The following is a 20849-nucleotide window of genomic DNA, read 5'->3' on the forward strand; positions in this document are numbered from 1 at the left end:
ATTGGGCAGCCATTTTGTATCATGCGGTTGAGTTCTCACAGACTGGGTGGCCATTTTGTATTGCGTGGCTGAGCTCCTCCAGACCAGGCAGCCATTTTGTATCACGCGGTTGAGTTCTCACAGACCGGGTGGCCATTTTGTATCACATGCCACAGACTGGGTGGCCATTTTGTATCATGTGGTCGAGCTGCCACACATCTCATTTTCCTTCATACAGTCTAAATGCTTGTTTCACCCATGAGAACCAGCAGGCATTGGCATTGCCTCCTGTGGTTCCACAGTGGAAAGGGCTCCCTCTAAAACTGAAGTATAAAGTGTGTTCCTTGTTAAAGGCATTATTGATGCCCTTCCCCTTTAACCAGGACCATGAACGTGCAGCAGGGTGAGTTCTCTTATCTGGTGACTGATTTCAGTATCCTGAGAGTGACTCTGACTCCAAATCTCTTTCAAAAAGTGGAAATTTTCTACCTAGAGAGATGAATCTTTTTGTCATTGACTTGGAGCAAAGCTGTAAGTAATTTCAGCATCCTGTAGAGCACAAAGTAAGTTGCTTATTCAGTGAGACTGCTGCAAAGAGATGGAACTAAAAAGAGAGGAATTAATTAACTAAAAGAACAAGTTTTGGTATTTTAAATCAATGCGTGACCACAGAAATGTATGTGAAATTTGTTCAAATACAATGGGCATTTTCTTTAATTTTGAAAACTGAAAATCCAGTGTTGACTTACTGATATGTGTGATAGGCACTGGCTGGAAGATATGAGGGCAAACAGAATCTGCTTGGATTTATATCAGAAAGAACCACATACACAGTGTTGCATGGTTTTGAACACTGCTCAGTACTGCCTTTTACACTCGATACCATTAAATCAATTTTTTTCTAAGCTTAATTCCACTGCCTGATTCCTTTCCTCAGATCTGCCAGGTCTTGCTTTGAGTTAATAATGATGATTAAGTAACTGGCTTTGATTTCTTTGCCATCCTACTCTTTCTTTCACCCTACAGGGTGACTCTTCTAAAGCTGTTAGTGATGATGAGCCACTCTGTAAAGATTTTATTTAGATACTGAAGTATTAGCACCTGTGAGCACAGTAAAGTACACTGCTGTAATGACAGAGGAGCGACATATTTCATTTATCCCTTTTGTTGTCCTACAGACTTCATTAGTCACTGGTGTTACTTTGTTTAGCGGAGGAAAGGTAATGTTAATCCTTACATTAACACCCACTACAATAAGGTCTCAGTGCCTTAACTTTCAACTTAAGCAAAGCTGACTGTATATCTTGCTAAGGACTCCCTCATTGGAGTTCGTGTTCCTTGAGGCCGAGAAAAAACCACAGACATACTATACTGACAGTAGCTGAGGAACTGCCTGAAAGAATATTCACGATGATCTTGCACATCAGCTGATTCACGTATAGAAGAGTGAGAACATGCAAATTGACTGCTGTCCCTCTGAGCGTCCAGGCCTTCCTAGACCTGTTTCTTCTGTGTTTGTACTGGCTGCTATGCTAACCTGGATCAGTTCTCTGCTGCATGCGCTTTACTTCAAGGCTACTGCATTTCTTCATGCAAAATACTGACATAACAGTAACAGTATTGAAATTCAATAAACACTGTTGCAGAGCTGTTTCAAAAATCAGTGACAGTGAGTTTCATTATTATTCTATCTCAGTCTGCTTTGTACTTCTTCTTTGAGGAAAACAATAATTTCAATTAGTAGTTAGAACAAGTTTTTTCCAGGGATTAAGCCTCCATAGCTCTAACAGGGGAAGAGTTTGCACTGATTTTCATCAAAAACAGGTTTGGTTTGGAGTATTTTGTTTCTTATTCTTGAGTGCAAATGCTTATAAAATACAATGTCCATGCTGTGAAGAGCTGTGGTGGTTGCTGGTTTAAGTAAAGCTGAGAGCATCATTAGTGCTGATGATACACTCAGAACATAAGCTCTCCAGCTTACTTCCTTTTTTTTTTCTTTTTTTTTTTTCTTTTTTCTTTGAAGTAAATCTACAATATGCTTTCTTCTAGCTTTGGGATCTGGCTACATGTGAATACAAAAACTGAGAAATTCAGCGAGACAGTGAGAAGAATGAACCAGTATTTTTTAAAAAAGAACATATAATCTATGGCTGGATGTGAAACTGATATGGAATTTATTAGTTGATCATTTTGTTCATGCTTTGGTAGGAACTAAAAACCACCCAATTTAAATCAAAAGAATTTCTGTTCTGTTGTTCACTTCTCTCACAGCATGAGGGAAAAAATGGGAATGCAAACATTTTCTCCATTACTATTTGTATGTTTTATTCTTTTGTTGTAAAAGAATAAAAGGCTAAAGGAAGTATAAGATCTAAAGTGATCTGGTTCTCATTAGAGCTGATCTTTGACTCCCTGGTATGAGCATAGGTGCAGCACTACTAGTTGGCAGGCACATTGTCCAAGTCAAATCAAGCACAATTTCATGCAGGTTTTACAGGTAATTCATGGGGAAATCCAGTCCTGTCAGAAGAAATCAACTCCTAACATTACTTAAAATCATAACCTATCACAGATTTCTAGTCTTGGAGCACTAGCAATCCACTGCTTCAGGAAATAAATGAAAGAAATACATATGGCTGTGTATAAAGCCTTCTCCATCACGTCCATGAGTTAGAGTTAGGTAACTTGTCTGGCTAAACAGATACAAAACTTGGACCACTGAGATAACTGAGTTGTGATGTTTGTCCAACAGGAGGTTAATAGTCAGCATGTTGTTAAAAGATAAATAAAACTGACTCACTGTGAGTGAAAGCTATTTAGAATGAAAGGCAGTAAAGAACATCTGCTGCTGTACTACTTGAGTATTACTTGCAACATCCTTTTCATTTGTCTTTATTGTTAGGAATAAAAAGTAAAAAATATTTTTTTAATGAGACGAAGTCAAATAGATATATATATATATATATATTTAATTCCCAAAGGCTATTAAAAGAAGCATGTGCTAATTTAAGTGATTTAAGTGATTCAGCCATTTAAGAACACAAACTCTATGGACTCCATCATCAGAACTCTATTGGTATTCATTAACATTCATTTGGGCTCCTATGCCTGACCCTTTCGGCAGTTTTGAAAATCTCTCATGGAATACTGTTATTTAATTTGATCTATGGAAATGTATTTTGTGTTTATAACTTAATGGCTTTCATTTAGAAATGTCAAATCTTGGCTGCTGTTACTGTGGAACACAGCGTGCTCTCTTGTGTCATGAACTAAGACCACTAATGAAGTGAGGAATAAAGCCTGAAATAGTTTAGACTTTAGAAGCTCCAATCTCCTACCTGTTAATATTTCCTTCAGACAAATATCCTTTCCACAGAGGATTGAAGTCAGGTATAAAAATATGCTCTGTAGACATGTACTCTGCTGAAGTTTCCTTTTCTACGTAACACATCCCATTTTTATCGTCTGCAAATCATGCTGAATAAAAAAGACAATTTCCTTTGCAACTACAAAAATCATTTCCCAGTGGCATTTTGCAAGCATTCACCTAGCTGGGATGCTCTTTATCTTTCTTCCTTTTAAAATGTCAAGCAGATAAAAGTCTTCTAAGTATCATTCTTTCCTATTTTGATTAATTTTGCATAGTGTTTCCGAGAGGAATTGATACTTACATAAACCTGAGTTCTGATTCTCTTCTGACTAAGACTTCCCGAAGTCTCTGGATCTTTGCCATCTCTAGCTCTATTTCCTCGGGCATCATTGTTGTTTCAGCCATTGAAATGATGTCAAGTTGATCTGCATGTGAAAGAAGAGAGAAAATAAATGAAGCTGGTCAAATTATCTTAACAGGACTTTTTAGGAATGCAAATTTAACCACAGAGCTACCTGGCTATGGAATAAGTGCTATTATTGCACCTTCTAGCTGAGTGCTACATTCACTGGTTTCTGTGGTGTTTTGCTTGTTACTTTCACTGTAACCATTTTGAAGAATCCGTAAGTCGAGTGACCTTTATTTCTAGTCGGAATCTATCATAACCCTAGGGAATCCTAACCCAGTGTGTTCACTCCAGCTCCGGTTCCTTAGTCGGTATGACGACACATTTTGAAAGAATAGCGTTAGCTACCAAGCTCATTCAAGGCAATTACTTGCAAGCATGAAGAGCCCTGTCTTAGTGTAAACCAATGAGGGTTTCCCACTCCCATTCCCAATTCCTGAAACACTTCATGCCGTTCCATTATCTCAGCACGATCAACAGCACAGCCCAGAGAATAGCTAAAGATGTGACTGGAACTGATGTAGGGCCTATTCCTCTGAGGAGGTGAGCGTTCCTACTGAGAGCACTGATTAATTTCAAACAAGACTTGAGAGACTAACGCATAGAGTGCCTGTGTATTTTGGCAGACGTATCCCTGAAAGGAGGCCTGTTCCAACCCCATGAAAAAGGGGGGGAAAAAAAAAAGAAAAAAGAAAAGAAAAAGGAGAGGTCAAAATGATTATGCAGAATAGAGAAGCCAAAAAGTATCTGAAATTAAAAAAAAAACTGCTCAACTAATTATGAGATGAATTCCAAAGTCCCTCATGATGGACTAAGCTAAGAAGAATTTCCAACAGGAACATGGAGTAGAAATAAAACTACAAAATCTCAACCAAAAAATCGTCAGAAAACGCATCTCTCTGCATCAGCTTAGTTTTACAAAGACCTGTTCTCCCAATGTGGAAACGAATTAATGGAATTCTAGAAGATAGAAAAATAAATTCTTTGGGCCCTATATTTTTTTTCCTTGAGTTTTTTTTGTTTTGTTTTGTTTTGTTTTTTTTTTTCTTTTTTGAGGGGCAAGGAGGCTCTTTTGGCTTTCTTGTTGTTTTAAGTTATCCTGTTAGTATTGCCTGCTATTTCTGTGTTCAGTTCAGCAGGAAGGAACTAAATTAAAAAATATAAGAAATCATTAATTTTTTAAGAGAACCGAATACTGGGGGGGGGGGGGGGGAAATGACTATCGCTCTCATACAACAACAGCCATCTGACAGTAGTTGTTCTTAAAACTCAGGTTGCAAAACTGGTTGATAGAGTAAGGCTATTTACTGCCTCTAGAAGATGGGCTTTTTATCCAAAATCATTGTGTGTGTTGGGGTATATTTACTTGTGGTATAGCGTGGATGGTTTAAGAAGTTTTATTACAGCTCTGTCACTGACAAAGTAGTGACATGTAAAGAGTAAGGCTCCTGAGTGTTCTGAAAATCCACCTACCTAACAGGTGGTCAGAACTGCAATACAGTACTCAACAGATGTTCTACATTCTTTTGACTGCTGTTCAATAAAACATTGATCCTCTCAGTATAGTTTTGCCTCTTGTTGCTTTTCAGGCCTGTTGAGTTACTTTAACTGTAGCAAAATTAGATTTGAAAATTTATTTCTCAGAAACATATTAAGTAGGAAATAGGAAGCTACCATGAATTAAAGCCAATAATATTGGTAATCGGAAACTGAGCCACAGATATATTACACATATACATGTTTTAAAATTAATTCTCAAGATCTCAGAAAAAGTGATGAGGGGGGAAGGAGGAACCTTAATCCCACTTTGCAATTCTAGCTCTAAGTGCCCCAGTTTTACCCTCTGGGTCAGATCACACTGTGATTTCAATACTTCAGGAGGGGAATTATGAACAAACCTCATGCCATATGTGCCGAGAGTCAGCGCTAGAATTATTGTGACAAGCGCTAGTCTAGTCTGACCCCTGCAGTACAGTCACAGATTCTCCTTCACATCCCACTCAACGTGTGTTTGAACCAGAGAGAATATTCTTGAAAGGTATCCAAAATTATATTGATTTCAAAGGAATCCAAAATATAAGCAAGGCACCAGAGGTTTAAAAGTAGAGGTAAATAAATATAGAAACTGTAAGATCTCAGTTCACAACCTGCCTGCAAACTTAGGGATGCAACTAGAACAACACAGAGACAAAGGAGTATTGCAGTTTATCTCCACAGCAGTACATGTCCCATGAGCATACTGTAAATAAATTGTCATAGACATTTCAGACTGGAAGGAAAAATAAGAAGAGTTGAATTAAAGCAACTCTGAGGAAAAAAAAAACAAACCCAACAAACGAACAGAACAGTTGAAACAGGAAGAAATGTGGAGGTGAGGATACAGAGTATGGTGATACTGCGGTGCTTGAAGAGATTTTAAAGAGCCAGTTCTGGAGGGGTACATACGGTCTTCCAAGAAGGAACTGAAGGATGCAGTCCATACTTTATGCATGTTTATCTGTACACTTTTAAGGAACTATGTGATTTTGCATCAAATCTTCAGCTTTCCTGAAGCTCCCTTCCTAAAAGTTCAAAGGTAAATGAGCTCCTTTGACAGCTGCCCGTTTACTTTATATGTGAGTCCATAGATCTCACAAACTGAATAGAACTGACACGTGCTTTGGCTCCCACTGAAGAATATGCATTTTTAAGAAAGGCTTTGAGGGGAAAATACGCAATTGGAACACAGTACTTCCTGGAACTTTTGAAACAGTAGAGAATAAGTGAGAGGATACGTGGAAATACAAGCCCCTGAAGAGGCCACAGGTCAGGATTCCCACCATATACCTTCATTGTTGTGATTCTCAAAAATTGCCAACTTGTTTGTGCCTGAACTTCTCTTCCAGTACTGAAGATAACTGGCCTATCCTGAAGGATAATTATTGCTCATAAAATGTTTTGTGCTCCTGCAATGAAACCTCTTGGAAATGAATCCGTTAGCATTATTAAGGCTTCAAGTAAAGCTCTAGCTCTGCCCTAGTGATGAATGACACCTTTAGTGCTCTGAGACATGGTTCTGTAAGCTCCGTGCACGTCTCTCACCTTTTCATAACAGAAAGGAGAAACATTTCATTTTATTTAAAGCAGATGTCTCAATCAACTTTTTTTTAGCATATATTGTTGTTACAGAAATCAAAGCTCAGTCTGGTAATGAGCCAGAATTCATAAAGCAAAAGAGAAAGCAACACAGATTAGTCACAGCTAGTGACAGGATTGAATTATTCCATGCTGTAGAATCCCCAGGATAATTTCCAGTGACAAAGAAACAAGTAAAACATTATTACTCTATGCACAAAAGGATATTAACATGAAAATAATTACTATATAGAAATAAGATTATTGAGCTATTACATATAATGAGATTGAGTGGAGAGGTAAAACAGAAGCTACTTCTGCATATGTTTGCTTCAATTTAAATGTAGACTGGCATAGTTAAAACGGTTATTAACTTAATGATTACACTGCATCCTCAGCATGCCAATGACAAATGGAACATTAGCCACCTGTGATGAAAGCAACAAAAAAGTGAAATATCTAGTAAGTTGGTAAGCACAAAGAAAACTTTAATAGAAGCTTGAAGCAACAAAAGGAGAAATGGGAGAATGCACTGTACCAAGTAATAGGTTGAGAACAATTGGTAAGAAATGCTGTACAGAAATGTGATTATCAGCAAGAATCCTGCTGCTGTCACTTGATGCAAGCACAGTGTAGTCCACAGAGAAGCTCATTGTACTCTACAACCATTAGCTCGTTTAATTCTACTAACTCTAATTTGGGGGGGTTATTATCTTCATCTCTCTTTTTTTTTTTTAAACAACAACTAAACACCACAACAAAAAAACAACAGATGCATAGAGAAAGTGAAGTATATTAATAATGCAAATAATACCAACCTGTGCCTCAGGAACCTAAACTATATCACTGTTATTCAGGTTGCATTCAACAGCAATTAGACCTCTATTCTGTGAACACCCATAGCAGCACACAGACAATGTGCAGTCCAGAGGCAGTAGGAATTATGAGTTGCTTATGAATACACAGCAAGTCTGTAGCAGAGCTAGTTCAAGGTCTGATGGATCACAGTGTCTCTTCAGGACATTGTTCATCCTTTTCTATACTTGTGAATTTGTTGTGTTTGGAAACTGTGAATTGCTGAGCCTTGAATAATCACCTCAATATTTAGTAACAGAGGAGCCATTCCAGCAAAAGTAAGGATAACTACCCAACTATCCTGCCACTTCTTAAATATTCAAAAGGGATGAACCATCTTAAAGGAGACGCTGTTTCATCAGCCTGTGACTTCTGAGAGCTCTGGAAGGACTGCAGTGCAATCCGGTTGTATGGCTTGTCGGATGTAGATAACACTGAGCAACAAACAGCTGCTCAGCCCGCCCAGCTACAGTACGTCAGCTAAAAATGATTGCTGATCTGGATTGGATTCAGACTGAGTAATTTCAGGCCTACTTCCACTCCCTTTTGTTGTCCAGTAATAAAATAATCCTTGTTAAAATACCATTAATTATTAAATTTTGTTCAGAATTCAAGTCTGTATTGGTCTTTCCTCAAGAATTGAAAGAAATTCTCAAACTAATCCATTTTCAATGAAGTATATTAAATGTTAGCAGAACAAGTGCATTCCCAATGCTGTTTTGGGTTTAAAAATCAAGGTTTTCAAGACCCCTATTTGTTGATGAGCCAAGCAGAAGTAAGCAAGAGGCTCAGATTAGAGATGAAAAGCGAACCAGACTGTGCAACTCAAACAAAAACAAAACCAAATACAAAAACCCACACTTGTTAGAAACTGAAGTAGTTGCATAATGCAGAAAAATAAACTGGTATCCTACAAAACACTCTAGATTAAAAAAAAAAAAAAAAAAAAAAAAAAGTATTAATGTGTAAAGAACCAGGTAACTCATGTAGTTTGTTACTAGCTTGTCACCTGGAGGCATGACTGACCAGTCAGCCCTTTTACTACACCACTTATTGTTGTCTCAAATGCATGCAGAGGTGCAGGTACCATGGTGGTTTTTTGTTTTGTTTATTTTTTCTTTTTGATTTAACTGATGTGGAGCAGATGCAATAGCAAATAACTAACCTGAGCAGAAAAATCTTACATCTAATTATTCATTCCTAATCTAGCCTGCTGCTGTATTCTATTACTGTGAATCCTGAGAATGATTAAATTTGGCATGTCTGTGGAATGGTTTTCAATGTTTTATGCTGGAATTATCGTATCAGTACAGCTAATAGCTAAACACAATACAAACAGCTGCATTGTATTTGTTTCTGGATTCCCAATGCAGGCAATATTGTGTATTTTAAAATGGGGAGACTCAGGGAAAGAGAAGGTGGCACAGGACAGTACCAGCATGGAATCCTGGCACAGCTCTGAGCACATTGGCTTGGTTCAGACATGGTGCAGGGGTCTGGCCTTGTGACACATGAGCAGAGGCTCCCTGTCCTTTCTACCTCCTTTTGCTTGGCAGTAGATCTCAAGACCTAGACTTGACATCCCACGTGACCTAAGACCTGCCTTGTTGCTAGGGATTTTCCTGGAGATCCGAACTGTGGCCGACTGGTTATTTTCTCCAGGTCTGCTCTGACACCCCTTGCTCAGATACCAATGGAGGGCACCCTTAGCAGTGAGGACTGCCCTTGCCCATGTCTTGTGACTCTCAGCACAGGGCTTGCCTAACGCTTTGAGAGCTGCCAGCTTTTGTTGTACCCAATGCTGATCCTCCTCCACCTTCACTAATCAATGGAAATGCTCCTCATTACTGCATCAAGCCTTCGACAAAGCCTTCATCAAGGTTTCTTTTCTATTTATCTTTTTATCTATCTATCTATTTATTTATTTACTATGATTTCTGGAAAAAATCCATAGGAATTGGAGATGACAGAGTTGAATTTTTCCTCCAGCAGGAAGCTGAAAATGTTTGCTTTCTTATTGTGGTTGTTATGATTTTTTAATATTTCTTTATGGGCTGAGCAACACAGTTACTCATTTCAGAATCAGTAGCATGTAAGAGCCATGAAATGCTCTTTCAGCTGACAGACCGAGCACACATCCTCAACAGGCAGCTAGATGTTCTTTGCTCTTGCAAGTAACACTGGTCATTCTGTGCTATTGAATGCTGGTGAAGTGGACTTCTGAGTATTTGGGGGATTATTCTTTGGTTCAGTATCTTTACTATAGAGCCAAAGGGAACGCCTCTATGCAAAGAGCCTGCTTTCCTATCAGTGTCTGGGGATCTAGAGTAGTTCTGGAGCTGCTGAATTCTCTGCTGCTCAGCCAGAAGGCACTGGAAACAGAAGTTTCAATTGCAGTGCAGCTCCCAGATGCACAGGAGGTAATCTTGGACTCCTGAAATACTGCCTTAAACCAGGCATCCAAACTTTCAGCATCTCAGACAGCGGGGCAACTAGAAATCCCACGGCTGTTTTTTCATGTGCTCCATGCCTCAGGGCAGACTTCGGGGCTGGTTGATTGGCCTTATGGCTTGGATTCACAATAGGCAGCTGTGAGATCTGGCAGCCCTTGGGAACCTCTTTGGCAGAAAAGCACCAGGGATACACACTGAAAGCTGGTTAAATGCCAGGATCTCAGGGAATATCACAGTCACCAAATATCCCTGTTCCTGAACAATCGTTAGGAGAAAAAGAAAAAGGAGATGGGTGATTTTCTTTTTCGTGGGAAGTAACAGTTGTGTCTGTGCTTCAACTAAACTGAAATACTGAGTTCAGTATTCTGAGCTCAGTTGTCTACTGTGCTGCTTCCGTGCTGCTTACTGTGCTGCTTCAAGATCACCTATATTCTGAGATAAACCACTACACCAGAGCAGTCCCTTCAAGTCTGCAGTCCATTCAGCAACTCCACAATCAAGAGGGAAGAAATTCATACCTGTAGAAAGATTCTGCTACAACCTATAGAGAAGCATGACACCTCTCTGAGATGATACAAATGAATTAGCATACATTTAAACTTGCTGTTTGTAGGAGGAAGGAAAATCTGCTTTCATAGTAACGCTTATAATCAGTGTAAAAAGCACTTTTGCAATATTAGCTGCACTGAAAATACTTCTATTTTGCAACTGATGAGAATACAAAATACTTTTCATCGTCCTTGATTGTCTACTTTGCCTATATTGCTTATGGAAATAGGTTTGGGGTTGTGGGGTTTTTTTTGGGGGGGGGGGGGGGGGTTGATGTTTTTGTTGGTTTTTTTAGTAATTAAAGGAAAATTTGGTGATTATAGGACACAATAGCAGAATTAATAAAGACCAGAAAAGGCACAAGAAGCCTAAAAAGATGGTTATTGATCACATAATAAATACCAAAAGTTAATTCAGAAGAATTTGAAACCTTCAAAAATTGGAAGACATATGTGGATAATGATTCTTTATTTTGCTCTGTTCATCTTCTCATTCAGTATTTGATCACCTTTCAGTCTGGTTTAGTATTCAACACTGAATATTAAAGATAATGTTTACATAATGTATGAAATGTTTCCCTTCTGTTCTAATAGGCTACCACGACTTGCAGGTATGTGCAGTTTTATGCACAGCTTGAAGACGTTACGTGTATTTTCTTCTACTTTTGAATACTCTGATCAGCACATGTAAATAACTTCAAAATGATAAATGAAGCAAAACTGTAGTTATCTTCTATGTAGAAGGCTTAGCAGCAAGCCTTATACCATATGAACTGCAGGGAAAAAAGCAGCATAGGCAGGGAGTCAGGAAAGTGTGAATTTATATTGTGAAGACAATCAGACCTGCAGGCCCTTTCTCCTAATCCAGTGCTCAATGTTTTTCACTTCAATCCATCTTTTTCCTCTTTTTTTGCATTCTGTCATATTTAAATCGCCTTTCGAGGCACGCAGCTATTTTTGCCTTTGAAGGAGTAAGTATGGAAAAAGTGCTGGAACTCAGAGCAGACTCAGCTTTTCAGAAATCTGTTAGTATTCTCTGTCTAAAACTGACTAACAGCCTGATGAATTCTGTAGAACTGGGATGTGATATGCCAGCCTTTGGTCAAAGCAGAGGGAAAGAAGAATGCCAGAATTAAAAAAGAAGCCAAATCCCAAAAGAGAACTGGCATTTATTACTCTGTTGAATTTGAATGAGTCTGTAAACCGTAACATGATGAGAGAAAACCAAGCCACCTATTGCTAAAAAACACCAGAGATGAGTTCCTTGCCCTGTTATTTCCTTCTAGGGCATATTAAGTTCATCTGATATAAGTGGAAATGGCTCTGTTTAAACAGTCACCTGTGGTCTGAGTGCACCAGCACAAGTATAATACATATTTTGTCCAGGCCATTAATATTGTTTGTTGGGTTTTTTGTTTGTTTGTTTCTTTTAGTTTTAAATCATTAGTTAGATTTACAGTCTAGCCATATTACAGCCTGACTTTCCATTTCAAAACTCTCACTTTCACACTCCTATTGTACGACAATTTTAAAATTAGATAAGAAGAGATCATAAAAAGGACTAGGTGCAATTGCCCACTGCACTTCTGGAATCACTGTCCCCTGTTCCATATCTAAGAGACCCTTGTTACCAAAGGATTCTCTTTGAGTTCCTTGCTCTTTACTTTCTTGTTCTTATCTTCAAGCTTTGACCTTTTATTTTTCATTATTTACCTTCCAAATCCATGTTAGCAGGAGTCTATTATTTCCTATTTCAGGCATTTGTGCACTGTGGTCTCACTGAGATTTCTCTTGGACACTAAACTCTACATTCACAGTATTCAATATTAACTCCTTCCTTTAACTCTCAAAGCCCTTTGGTTTCTATGGTATCATACTTGGAAGCATTGCACACAGTGACTCTTTTCATGTCTGATGTGTTACAAAGTGCTTGTACCTGCCCAACACCCAAACGAGATTCTTTGTTGCTCTGCATCTTTTATGCTGTGTTTCAATGTAGTATTGAAATGAAGAAAAGCTGTTTTTAAAACTGAACCTTAAAAAACATCCTGATTTGTCTAATTCAACTTCATATTCCTAAATAGAAATAGAAATTCAGGCAGTAATGGTGACTGGTAGTTAGGGATGGTCTCCAGCACTTTGCTAACTGCAAGTTTGATGGTTAAATGATGATCCTCAGCTATTTTAGGGACCATTTTCTATTCTTGCTCCCTATTTAAGGATATATACCAGCATAAATTCAGAATGGTAAATTTGTAAAGATCTTGCCTCTAAACAAGACATCAAATAAATTGTCTTGTTTATTATCCTGACAAATTTATAAGCAGTCATTATTCTTGGCTTTGTCTTTTGTCATTTCTGACAGTTCCCATTTCCTAAGTGGCTAATTAAGCAACCCTTTAATCTTACACTTCCCCCAGGAAAAAGCTCTCTCTAGTTTAAGAAACTGCTCTACACCCAGAAGACATCATTCTGGTTGTAACGGTATATGGAGAAAACAGCTCCTCTCTCAATAGCCATTCATTCTTTGACAGTGAAGACCCTGTGAATCAGTCTCGAGTTCTTGTAGAAATCTAATGCAAAGCACAGGATTTAATGTGATATTCAGGCTCATCCTTAATGTCACTTAAAATCTATACTGCTATCCTGTACATGGAGCATAAATTCCATTTCTTCCATCTTGCACTTAAGCATTCAGGTTTCAGCATTCTCCTGATTTTTGACACTGTCAAATTGTGGGATTCCTCTACTTATGATGATAGAGGTTTTGGTGGCTGAGAGGAGAGGATGAGGAAAAGGGGAAATGATTATTTACGTTAAATGATAATAGCTAGAGTAAAACTAAGTAAAGAACAAATTTAGACTAAAAACTAGTAACAATCCAAAACAGTGACATTCTGAAGCAGTCTTTGAAGGAGGATACCAAGTGAAAGGAAATATACCATCTTTTCAGTGCCAAAAAAAATCAAAAGTTTTGTGTGTAAGTGGTACTGAGCAATTATCTGCAGTTGCAAGAGAGAGACTGGACTCTGGAAGCAGAAAAAATAACCTGGCTGTTAACTGGGGCTTTACTCTTTCAGTAAGGAAGGTAGAGTTTAGTTTTTTGAAGTCCTTTGTTCTCTGCAGTCAGACATTGCCCACACAAAGCCTCCAGATTCTTTATGTAAAAAGTCTGGAGTATGCATTCTATTAACGTACCACATCAAGATAGCACACCATCTCTGCTTTCACCTGGATCTAAGGGCGTTACATATGCAAGGGACTGGTTTGGTACAATAGGAAAGTCTGCTACCTAATTATCTGTAACTAGAACATCTTATTTCTAGCTGTAAATCTGTATGTGATTTGGTACTCGTATGGGAACTGCTGAGCCACGGCCTGAACCTCTGATTGACCACCTGAGGCGAGCACTGAGTCAGCCCTGGAGCACAGCTGAAGGCAATTCACCCGTGCTGCCATGAGAGGTGGAGCCTGGCTGCACCCCTCCTAGACCTATTTAAGAGCTGACTGCCAATAGACAAGGATCTCTTCTGGAGATCTGCTCTGCTGGAGTTTTGTGGTGAGCACAGGATGTGGGTAAGCATTCTGTCTATTCTCTTTTTGTTATTATAACCTGCTTTGCCAAACTCTCTAGTTTATTTCATAATTATAACATCTTTATATTTGTTGATTATACACTACTGTTTTATAGCACTATCATAGAAATTTGCATGTACATTTTTTCTACTGTTTAGACTTCTGCTAGCTTTCTGTATGTTTTTCAATAATGTCTTTGATCTGTGACTCCCAATGCCCTGGATAGTCCCCCAAACAGTAAATTTTAGGGAGACAGGGAAGACTTCTCAGTAGTGCACACAATGGCAGCAGTCTGATACAAAAATATTTACAGATCACAAAACAGAATTTTGGCACCCACAAATGTAAATGCCTAGGGAGTCTAAACTTAATATTGAACTAAATGTTTCTTTGAAAATATAGGTAAATATAACTTCCTATAAACTTATTCCCATTAACAGTGAAATAAAAGCCTCAGGCCTCATTTGATAGTGCCTTACTAATAAGTCCAAAATAAGGAATTCTTAAATGTGATTGAAGTTTGTAGAAATGCTTCTGATGTAAATGAATTCAGGATATGCAAAATTATGTCCACTAACAAACATTACCATAATAGCACTCACACGCTGGGTCTTGAAAATGCTCTGGGGCTTTGACATTCCAATTACAGGGCTCAGCCTTTCACTTTGAAGTTGATTCCAAGACAGTCTAGGCAATTTGCATGCCCCAGCCAATTGCTATTACAGTCAATGATAACAAAGTTGCATACATGTCTTCAGCTTCTTAGAGGACAGATGCATAAAAATAAGGAAAACAGAATCGTAAACAGCAAAGGGAGTTTGGAATTAAGTCTTTTTATAAAATCCTTTTTAAGCTCAAGTTCCACTGAATTAAGGAGTCCTGGAGATGTTATTTGTGGATTCATGTGTGATTCTCCAGTCTGCTGAAAATGCATTCTCTGTTTCAATATAAACTGCATTTCTGAGTTGAGACAGTTTTCAATATCCAGATTCTAAATTTAGCAGTTTATATTTTCCCATCCTGGGGGCTGGAATAAGATTGTTGTAGATGACCTGCATGCCTTCAGATGCAAGCTGGACTATGAGTGACTGCTCAGTGACGTCAGATTTGAAAATCTAGCAACACAGAGTGGCTTTGCCTGTGTCTCAGATACGCTGACAGAGTGCAAACAGCCCTAGCTCACAAACAGAATTTTTCAATTACAGCATGCTAGAAGGGAATCATCATGATCAGCATGAGCATTTCAGACCAACTTCCAGCATCCCCAGTGCTTAAACTGAGCACAGACTCTTCAAGACTACTGCAGTCCATTCACAGATCAGCCTGTGGTACCTCATCCAGCCATTCCTGCTGTGTATAAAGAAGGATTAAGTGGTTTTGAGTGGGACTTAAGAGCTGTCCATATAATAAGTTCTGCAGAGAATTACGGCAGACTTAACAAAGTACTGTAATTTGCACTCATTGAACAGACTTCCTACTGTTATTTCCAATTCTAAATGAAGTGTAGTTTGGGTATCAGTACTGCACTTCTTGTTGTCAGATGCTCTGACAACAGGGTTTTTCATATTTGCCTGGTGGCTTTAAATAAGGTGTGGAAGCCATTTTTCCCCAGACCACTTCACACGTCACTGTGAGACTATGCAACCTGATTTTTCTCACTAAAGCTGAAATAAGTGGCATTTTTCCTTCTCTTCACAGGAGGTGCACCATAGCATACTTATCAGAGCTTCTCCTATTGACCTAACCTGACAGAAGTGTGCCTTTAATATCCCAGTAGGCCTAAGACTCAGAAGGTTCTTGTAATATTCTGCTCTTCCAACTTCTCCTTCTTATCTCTAGACTTTGTGGATATGGGTAGAGATGAAGCAAATCAGCTGATCTTGAATTAAACTGTTTCAGCCTCTAAGGAACTGCTGCTTGCAGAAATCCCCAGCAATTTAGTTCCTATGTTTGTGAATAATGAGTCATTACTAGTACTGTCCAGCCTGCCTAGGTCTCCCACAGATCTTGGCTTCCTTCTGGCTCAGGAAGAGGTACATAGGAAATTCCTGTACATCTCTCCATTTCGCTTGCCAAACCTTTCCAGCAGTGAAGAAGAGGGACAGAGTAATGGCCTTGCCAATTCCCCACCTACACTCACCTGCCTGTTATCAGGAAGATACAGGCCCCTAATTTGCTTTCCATAACCAACTTAAACGCTAGATTTGAGCAGCTTTTGTATGGAAAGGGAGCTGCTTACTTTGTTGAACATCTTTCGTATCACATCCTCATAAAATATCTTCCCAATATTACTATAAAATATTTCTCAATATGCAACCATTTAGAATCCTGCTCGGTACCAAGATAGTATGTGACCTCATGCCCAACACACCAGCAAACAAAAAGACTGCTCCCTGTTTTGCAAAAAGCATGACTGTGTGTGTTAGAAGTGCAACGTCAGGTTTTTATATTAGATGACAACTTTCTGAGAGAGGTCTTGGAAAAAAAGAGACTTCTTCATCTGTGTTCATCTAATCCCAGTATATCTCTAGTCTACAAAGCCTGAGGTCTACGTCTTTGACATGTGCTGGACATACACATCTCTGGCAGTCAGCCACCACAAAAATGACAGACCAGACTCCTCCTGTGTCTCTTCAGGGTAGAAATTTCCTACATGAATTAAACATAAGATCAGGAAGAGCTGGAAACAGATCTGTAATCCAGTAGGATGTTGGGGTGTTACCAGCATTATTAAAAAATGAATTAAGCTAAGTTGCTTGGTTTTTTCCTCTTTCCCCCTCAGGTAATCTTTCTGATTCAGCACGGATTTTCCTATTTCAGTAGCTTTTTATATTTCCTCTGTTTCTATATGAAAACTTTACCAGCAAAGAAAAAAAAAAATACCATGTTATCCTGATAGGCAGAATAGACAAAATGCAGTCACTGTAACCTGTTTCAGTCTACTGTTCATCTGTGTTGCTATTAGCACACTAACATTATGTCTTATAGAAATATGATTTAAGTAAGTTCTGGAGCATAAAGTAATGAATTTGCCTCTTGTCCATTCTTAAAGTGCTTATACACTATTTTGTTCATAGGAATTTATGTGTGGGGAAAAAATACCTTCCTTTTAATCATTACCTCAGAAATCGCTATGCAAAGTTAATCAACTCCTGGATTAAGTAGGTCTTTGGTAAGTGCCATTTTTAATTGATTTTTTTCTGAATTAATTATTTCTGACCTAATTTGCGTTGGTATAAACAGACCAAGTATAAACTAATACCTAAATATTGCTGTTAACTTCTGTGCTATTTTATTAGCAACTGGTTGCACAACTTTCAGTTCATGTGCAATATTGACTGGCTTTCAAAGATACAGAGCTCACAGCGACCATCAGTCTTGCTGCCCGGTTCTTCAACTCACCAGTAAACATCAGTCTGATTTTACCCACAGAAATGTCACTGTTGTCCATTCTCCTTGAAAATTCTCTCTCTTGTTTATACAAGAGTATCCAGAGAATTCTGATCATCTGTTCTAGTACACTTAAAATGGTTTCTAGGTGGGATATTTTTTGTCCTACAGCATCAGGAGGCCTGGCAAAATTACTAAGGGATATTCTATGAGAAGACATTCTGTTTCCTGTTTTCTGTAGACGTTGCTCCTGTGACGTGCTGATCCTTGTCAGTCCCTTCCAACTCAAGATATTCTATGATCCTAGGGTAGGAGTTCTGTGTTTTGAGTCATAGTAGGTTTTGTTTTGTTGGTTTTGTTCTTGTTCTGTTGGTTTTTTTTTTATTTGAATGAACATGCTTACGAGATGAGGCAGAGGGGAGGAATTAATGAGAACAGTACTCAATGCAGCACACACCATGTCTGTGTATCAAGGGCAAGACTTGTACTGCCTCCAACATTTTCTACCAAGTTCAAGAGCTCTCATACTCACCTTGATCAGAGACCCTTGGTAGTATATGGAAATAACTCCATTAAATGGAGACAAGCTTTAAAATGAAGAGTCCTTACTGTTCTCCTCTCACAGTCACTGGTCTGGTATCATGGTTACATTTCTCTTCTTAATTCACTTTAGAAGTACAAAACAAAAGAAGGACCATGCTGGTTACTGCCTGCAGGTACCTCAGTGCTTCTCACCCCGCAAGCACCATTCCCTCTGTTCTCTCTCTAGAGCAGAAGGAAAAATCCCAAATCAGAATGGATTAGTTACCTGTTTCTAGAGGCAAAATTTGTGAGAACAGGAACTATGGTTCTAGTTTCTTTCTGATCATCTTAAAGCTCCTAGTGTTTGTTCTGTAGTAATGTTTTCACATGGGGCAGGGTGCACGCTGACTGTTAAATTAGTATTTCCATCTCACAGATGTATTTTGGAAAACTTGCTTTACATTCAAATAAATAATGATTCTGATTATGTAATCAATGCTGCTTTCTGCATATTCCTTTCACCTTTTATTATGAATTGAAAATACCACCTGTGCACTTTAAACAGCAGTTTGTCCTAAGAATGGGGAGAATATTCAGCTGTATGCAGCCTGGGGAGGAAATTTGCAGAGTGTATATGATCTGACAGTCGTTCTTATGAGAAAACAGATTGAAAATGAGATGCAAAAAAATGAGGGAGAACTGCAACTGCCTCTGAAGGTCTGACCTGAAAGCCTTCGCTGTTGTGTTGTGTTTTGTTTTTTTGGTTTTTTTTTTTCCAGTGGTGCTGGGCTAGACCTTTATCTGCAAGGAGCTATTTTAGTCTGGATCAGGAAGACTGCCAGGAGTCAGGATGGCTCAGGAAGGGGGTTTCCATGCCCAGCACAGCATGAGATTCAGTTCTATCAGAAGGCTGTAAATAGCAACTGGTACAGTTAGTTTCTGTGGTAGGTATCTTCCCTGGTGCACACCTCCCACTGAAATCAATGCACATTCCCATCTGAGATGATGTGCACTCAGGAGAAAGACTATATTTAAGCCACATTCTGCAGAAACCAATTCATCCCCTACTCTTACATGATGGAGAATCAAAAGGGAATATTAAGAAACACAAACTACTTGCTCATTTACTCCTGTCATTTTACTCAGTGGTCAATGGGAATAACCTGTGGCTTTTCATTTTATTCCTCACTAGAGTCATTTTCTGATCCTGTAATTCTAACAAAAAGCTTCAGTGCTTGAATGCTGCAGCAGTGCCAACTGCAGATAACGTTGTGTCTTTAAAGCTGATTTAATTTTGCATTCTCTACATTTTTATATTGTTTTGGAAAAAAAAAATTACCAAATTGTTCGATTTCAGGCCTTGAAGGACATGTTTAGGAACATGCAGTTTTATGTAAAACACCCCATAAGCATTACTGATAAACAGCAACATAAATTGCAAGTGAAACTGTGGTAAAATGGCCACTGACACTTCTAAATTTCATATCTTAACAGTATTTCCCTTTGAGATTATCCAATCGCATACCAGATAGTTTCTCTGTTTCTCTCTGCCCTCTGTGGCATGGCTCTCTAATAACACAGTTGTCGAACAGTGCTCTCAACATCTTCCCAGCAGCTGGTGAATGATTTTTTACAATCTCTAAATGATTGGATAAATACTACAGTTGTGAATCTAACCCAGTAAGGGCCAAAGTGATCTGGTAAGGAGAATTTGCTTTAGACACTAAAGAAATTGGTTTGTAACGTATTCCCACTCCAGCTAGTAATTAAAGTTGAGAATATGCTCCTCAGAAGCCCAGAGAAAAGGAGTTTACAGATTGTATAATTTTCAGATTTTACTATAAGGAAAATGAATGTTACTGTTCCTAAACACACTGGCATACAGTGGGTATACTCTGGCAGCAAAGCAAAGGCCAGGCAGCAGAGAGTCATAGCAGGGACTTGCTCTATTGTGTCTGGGCCACAGTGCTTCCAGGGACCCACAAACAAAAGCTGCGTTCTTAGAGGTGGAACCACCACCCAAATCTCTTTTGCACTTGCCTTTCATCTGTGGATGTGGAGTCATTCTCTGGCAAGCTAATCGCTTTGGCATACTTCATTTTGATTCAGTTTTCTTTTAATATACCAATGCATTGCCAGGGACAGCTGGCAACCAGCTGAGCTTGCTGCCTCCCTGGAGGTCTCCAAGGTGAGAAAATGAAGGCTGTGCAGCAATCTTTAACTTTGAGCCAAACAGAGATCTGACTCTCACCTACTCTTTGTATAGAATTAAAAAAAAAAAAAATCACTGCTTGAAATTTTGTAATGTCAAAGTATTTCAACACCTCACCAAGGCAGAGACAAACAGATCATGTTTTTACTGGCTTTCAGAAACTCTGTGGCCATGCTCTTTGCTGTCATGTTCTATGTACTCAGACAAGTATCTGCCTGGACAAAAATGTCTCTGCCTTATTTCTTGAGAGTCTTAAGAGACAAACTGCAGTCATCTTAGTCCTCTCCCAGATCATGGTAGAAGATGAGAGAGGAAACTAACTAGAGTTTGGTTGAGGGAGAGGGAACACAAATGAACCACGTGGCCTCTTTCTCTCCAACAGGAGTGAGAGGACCAGCCACTCACCACAGGGGCTCCAATCTAT

At 38.8% G+C, this 20849-nt stretch overlaps 1 protein-coding gene across 1 annotated transcript in view; it reads right to left on the minus strand.

Moving 5' to 3' along the window:
- Window positions 1-20849, minus strand: part of BMERB1 (bMERB domain containing 1) — a 46934-nt gene that overhangs the window by 18010 nt on the left and 8075 nt on the right. Inside the window, exon 2 of the mRNA XM_048961925.1 lies at window positions 3651-3774. Within this exon, the coding sequence (XP_048817882.1) occupies window positions 3651-3774 (124 nt within the window). The remainder of the gene's footprint in view (window positions 1-3650; window positions 3775-20849) is intronic.

Source organism: Lagopus muta, chromosome 15 (assembly GCF_023343835.1).
Source record: "Lagopus muta isolate bLagMut1 chromosome 15, bLagMut1 primary, whole genome shotgun sequence".
NCBI classification, from domain to species: domain Eukaryota; kingdom Metazoa; phylum Chordata; class Aves; order Galliformes; family Phasianidae; genus Lagopus; species Lagopus muta.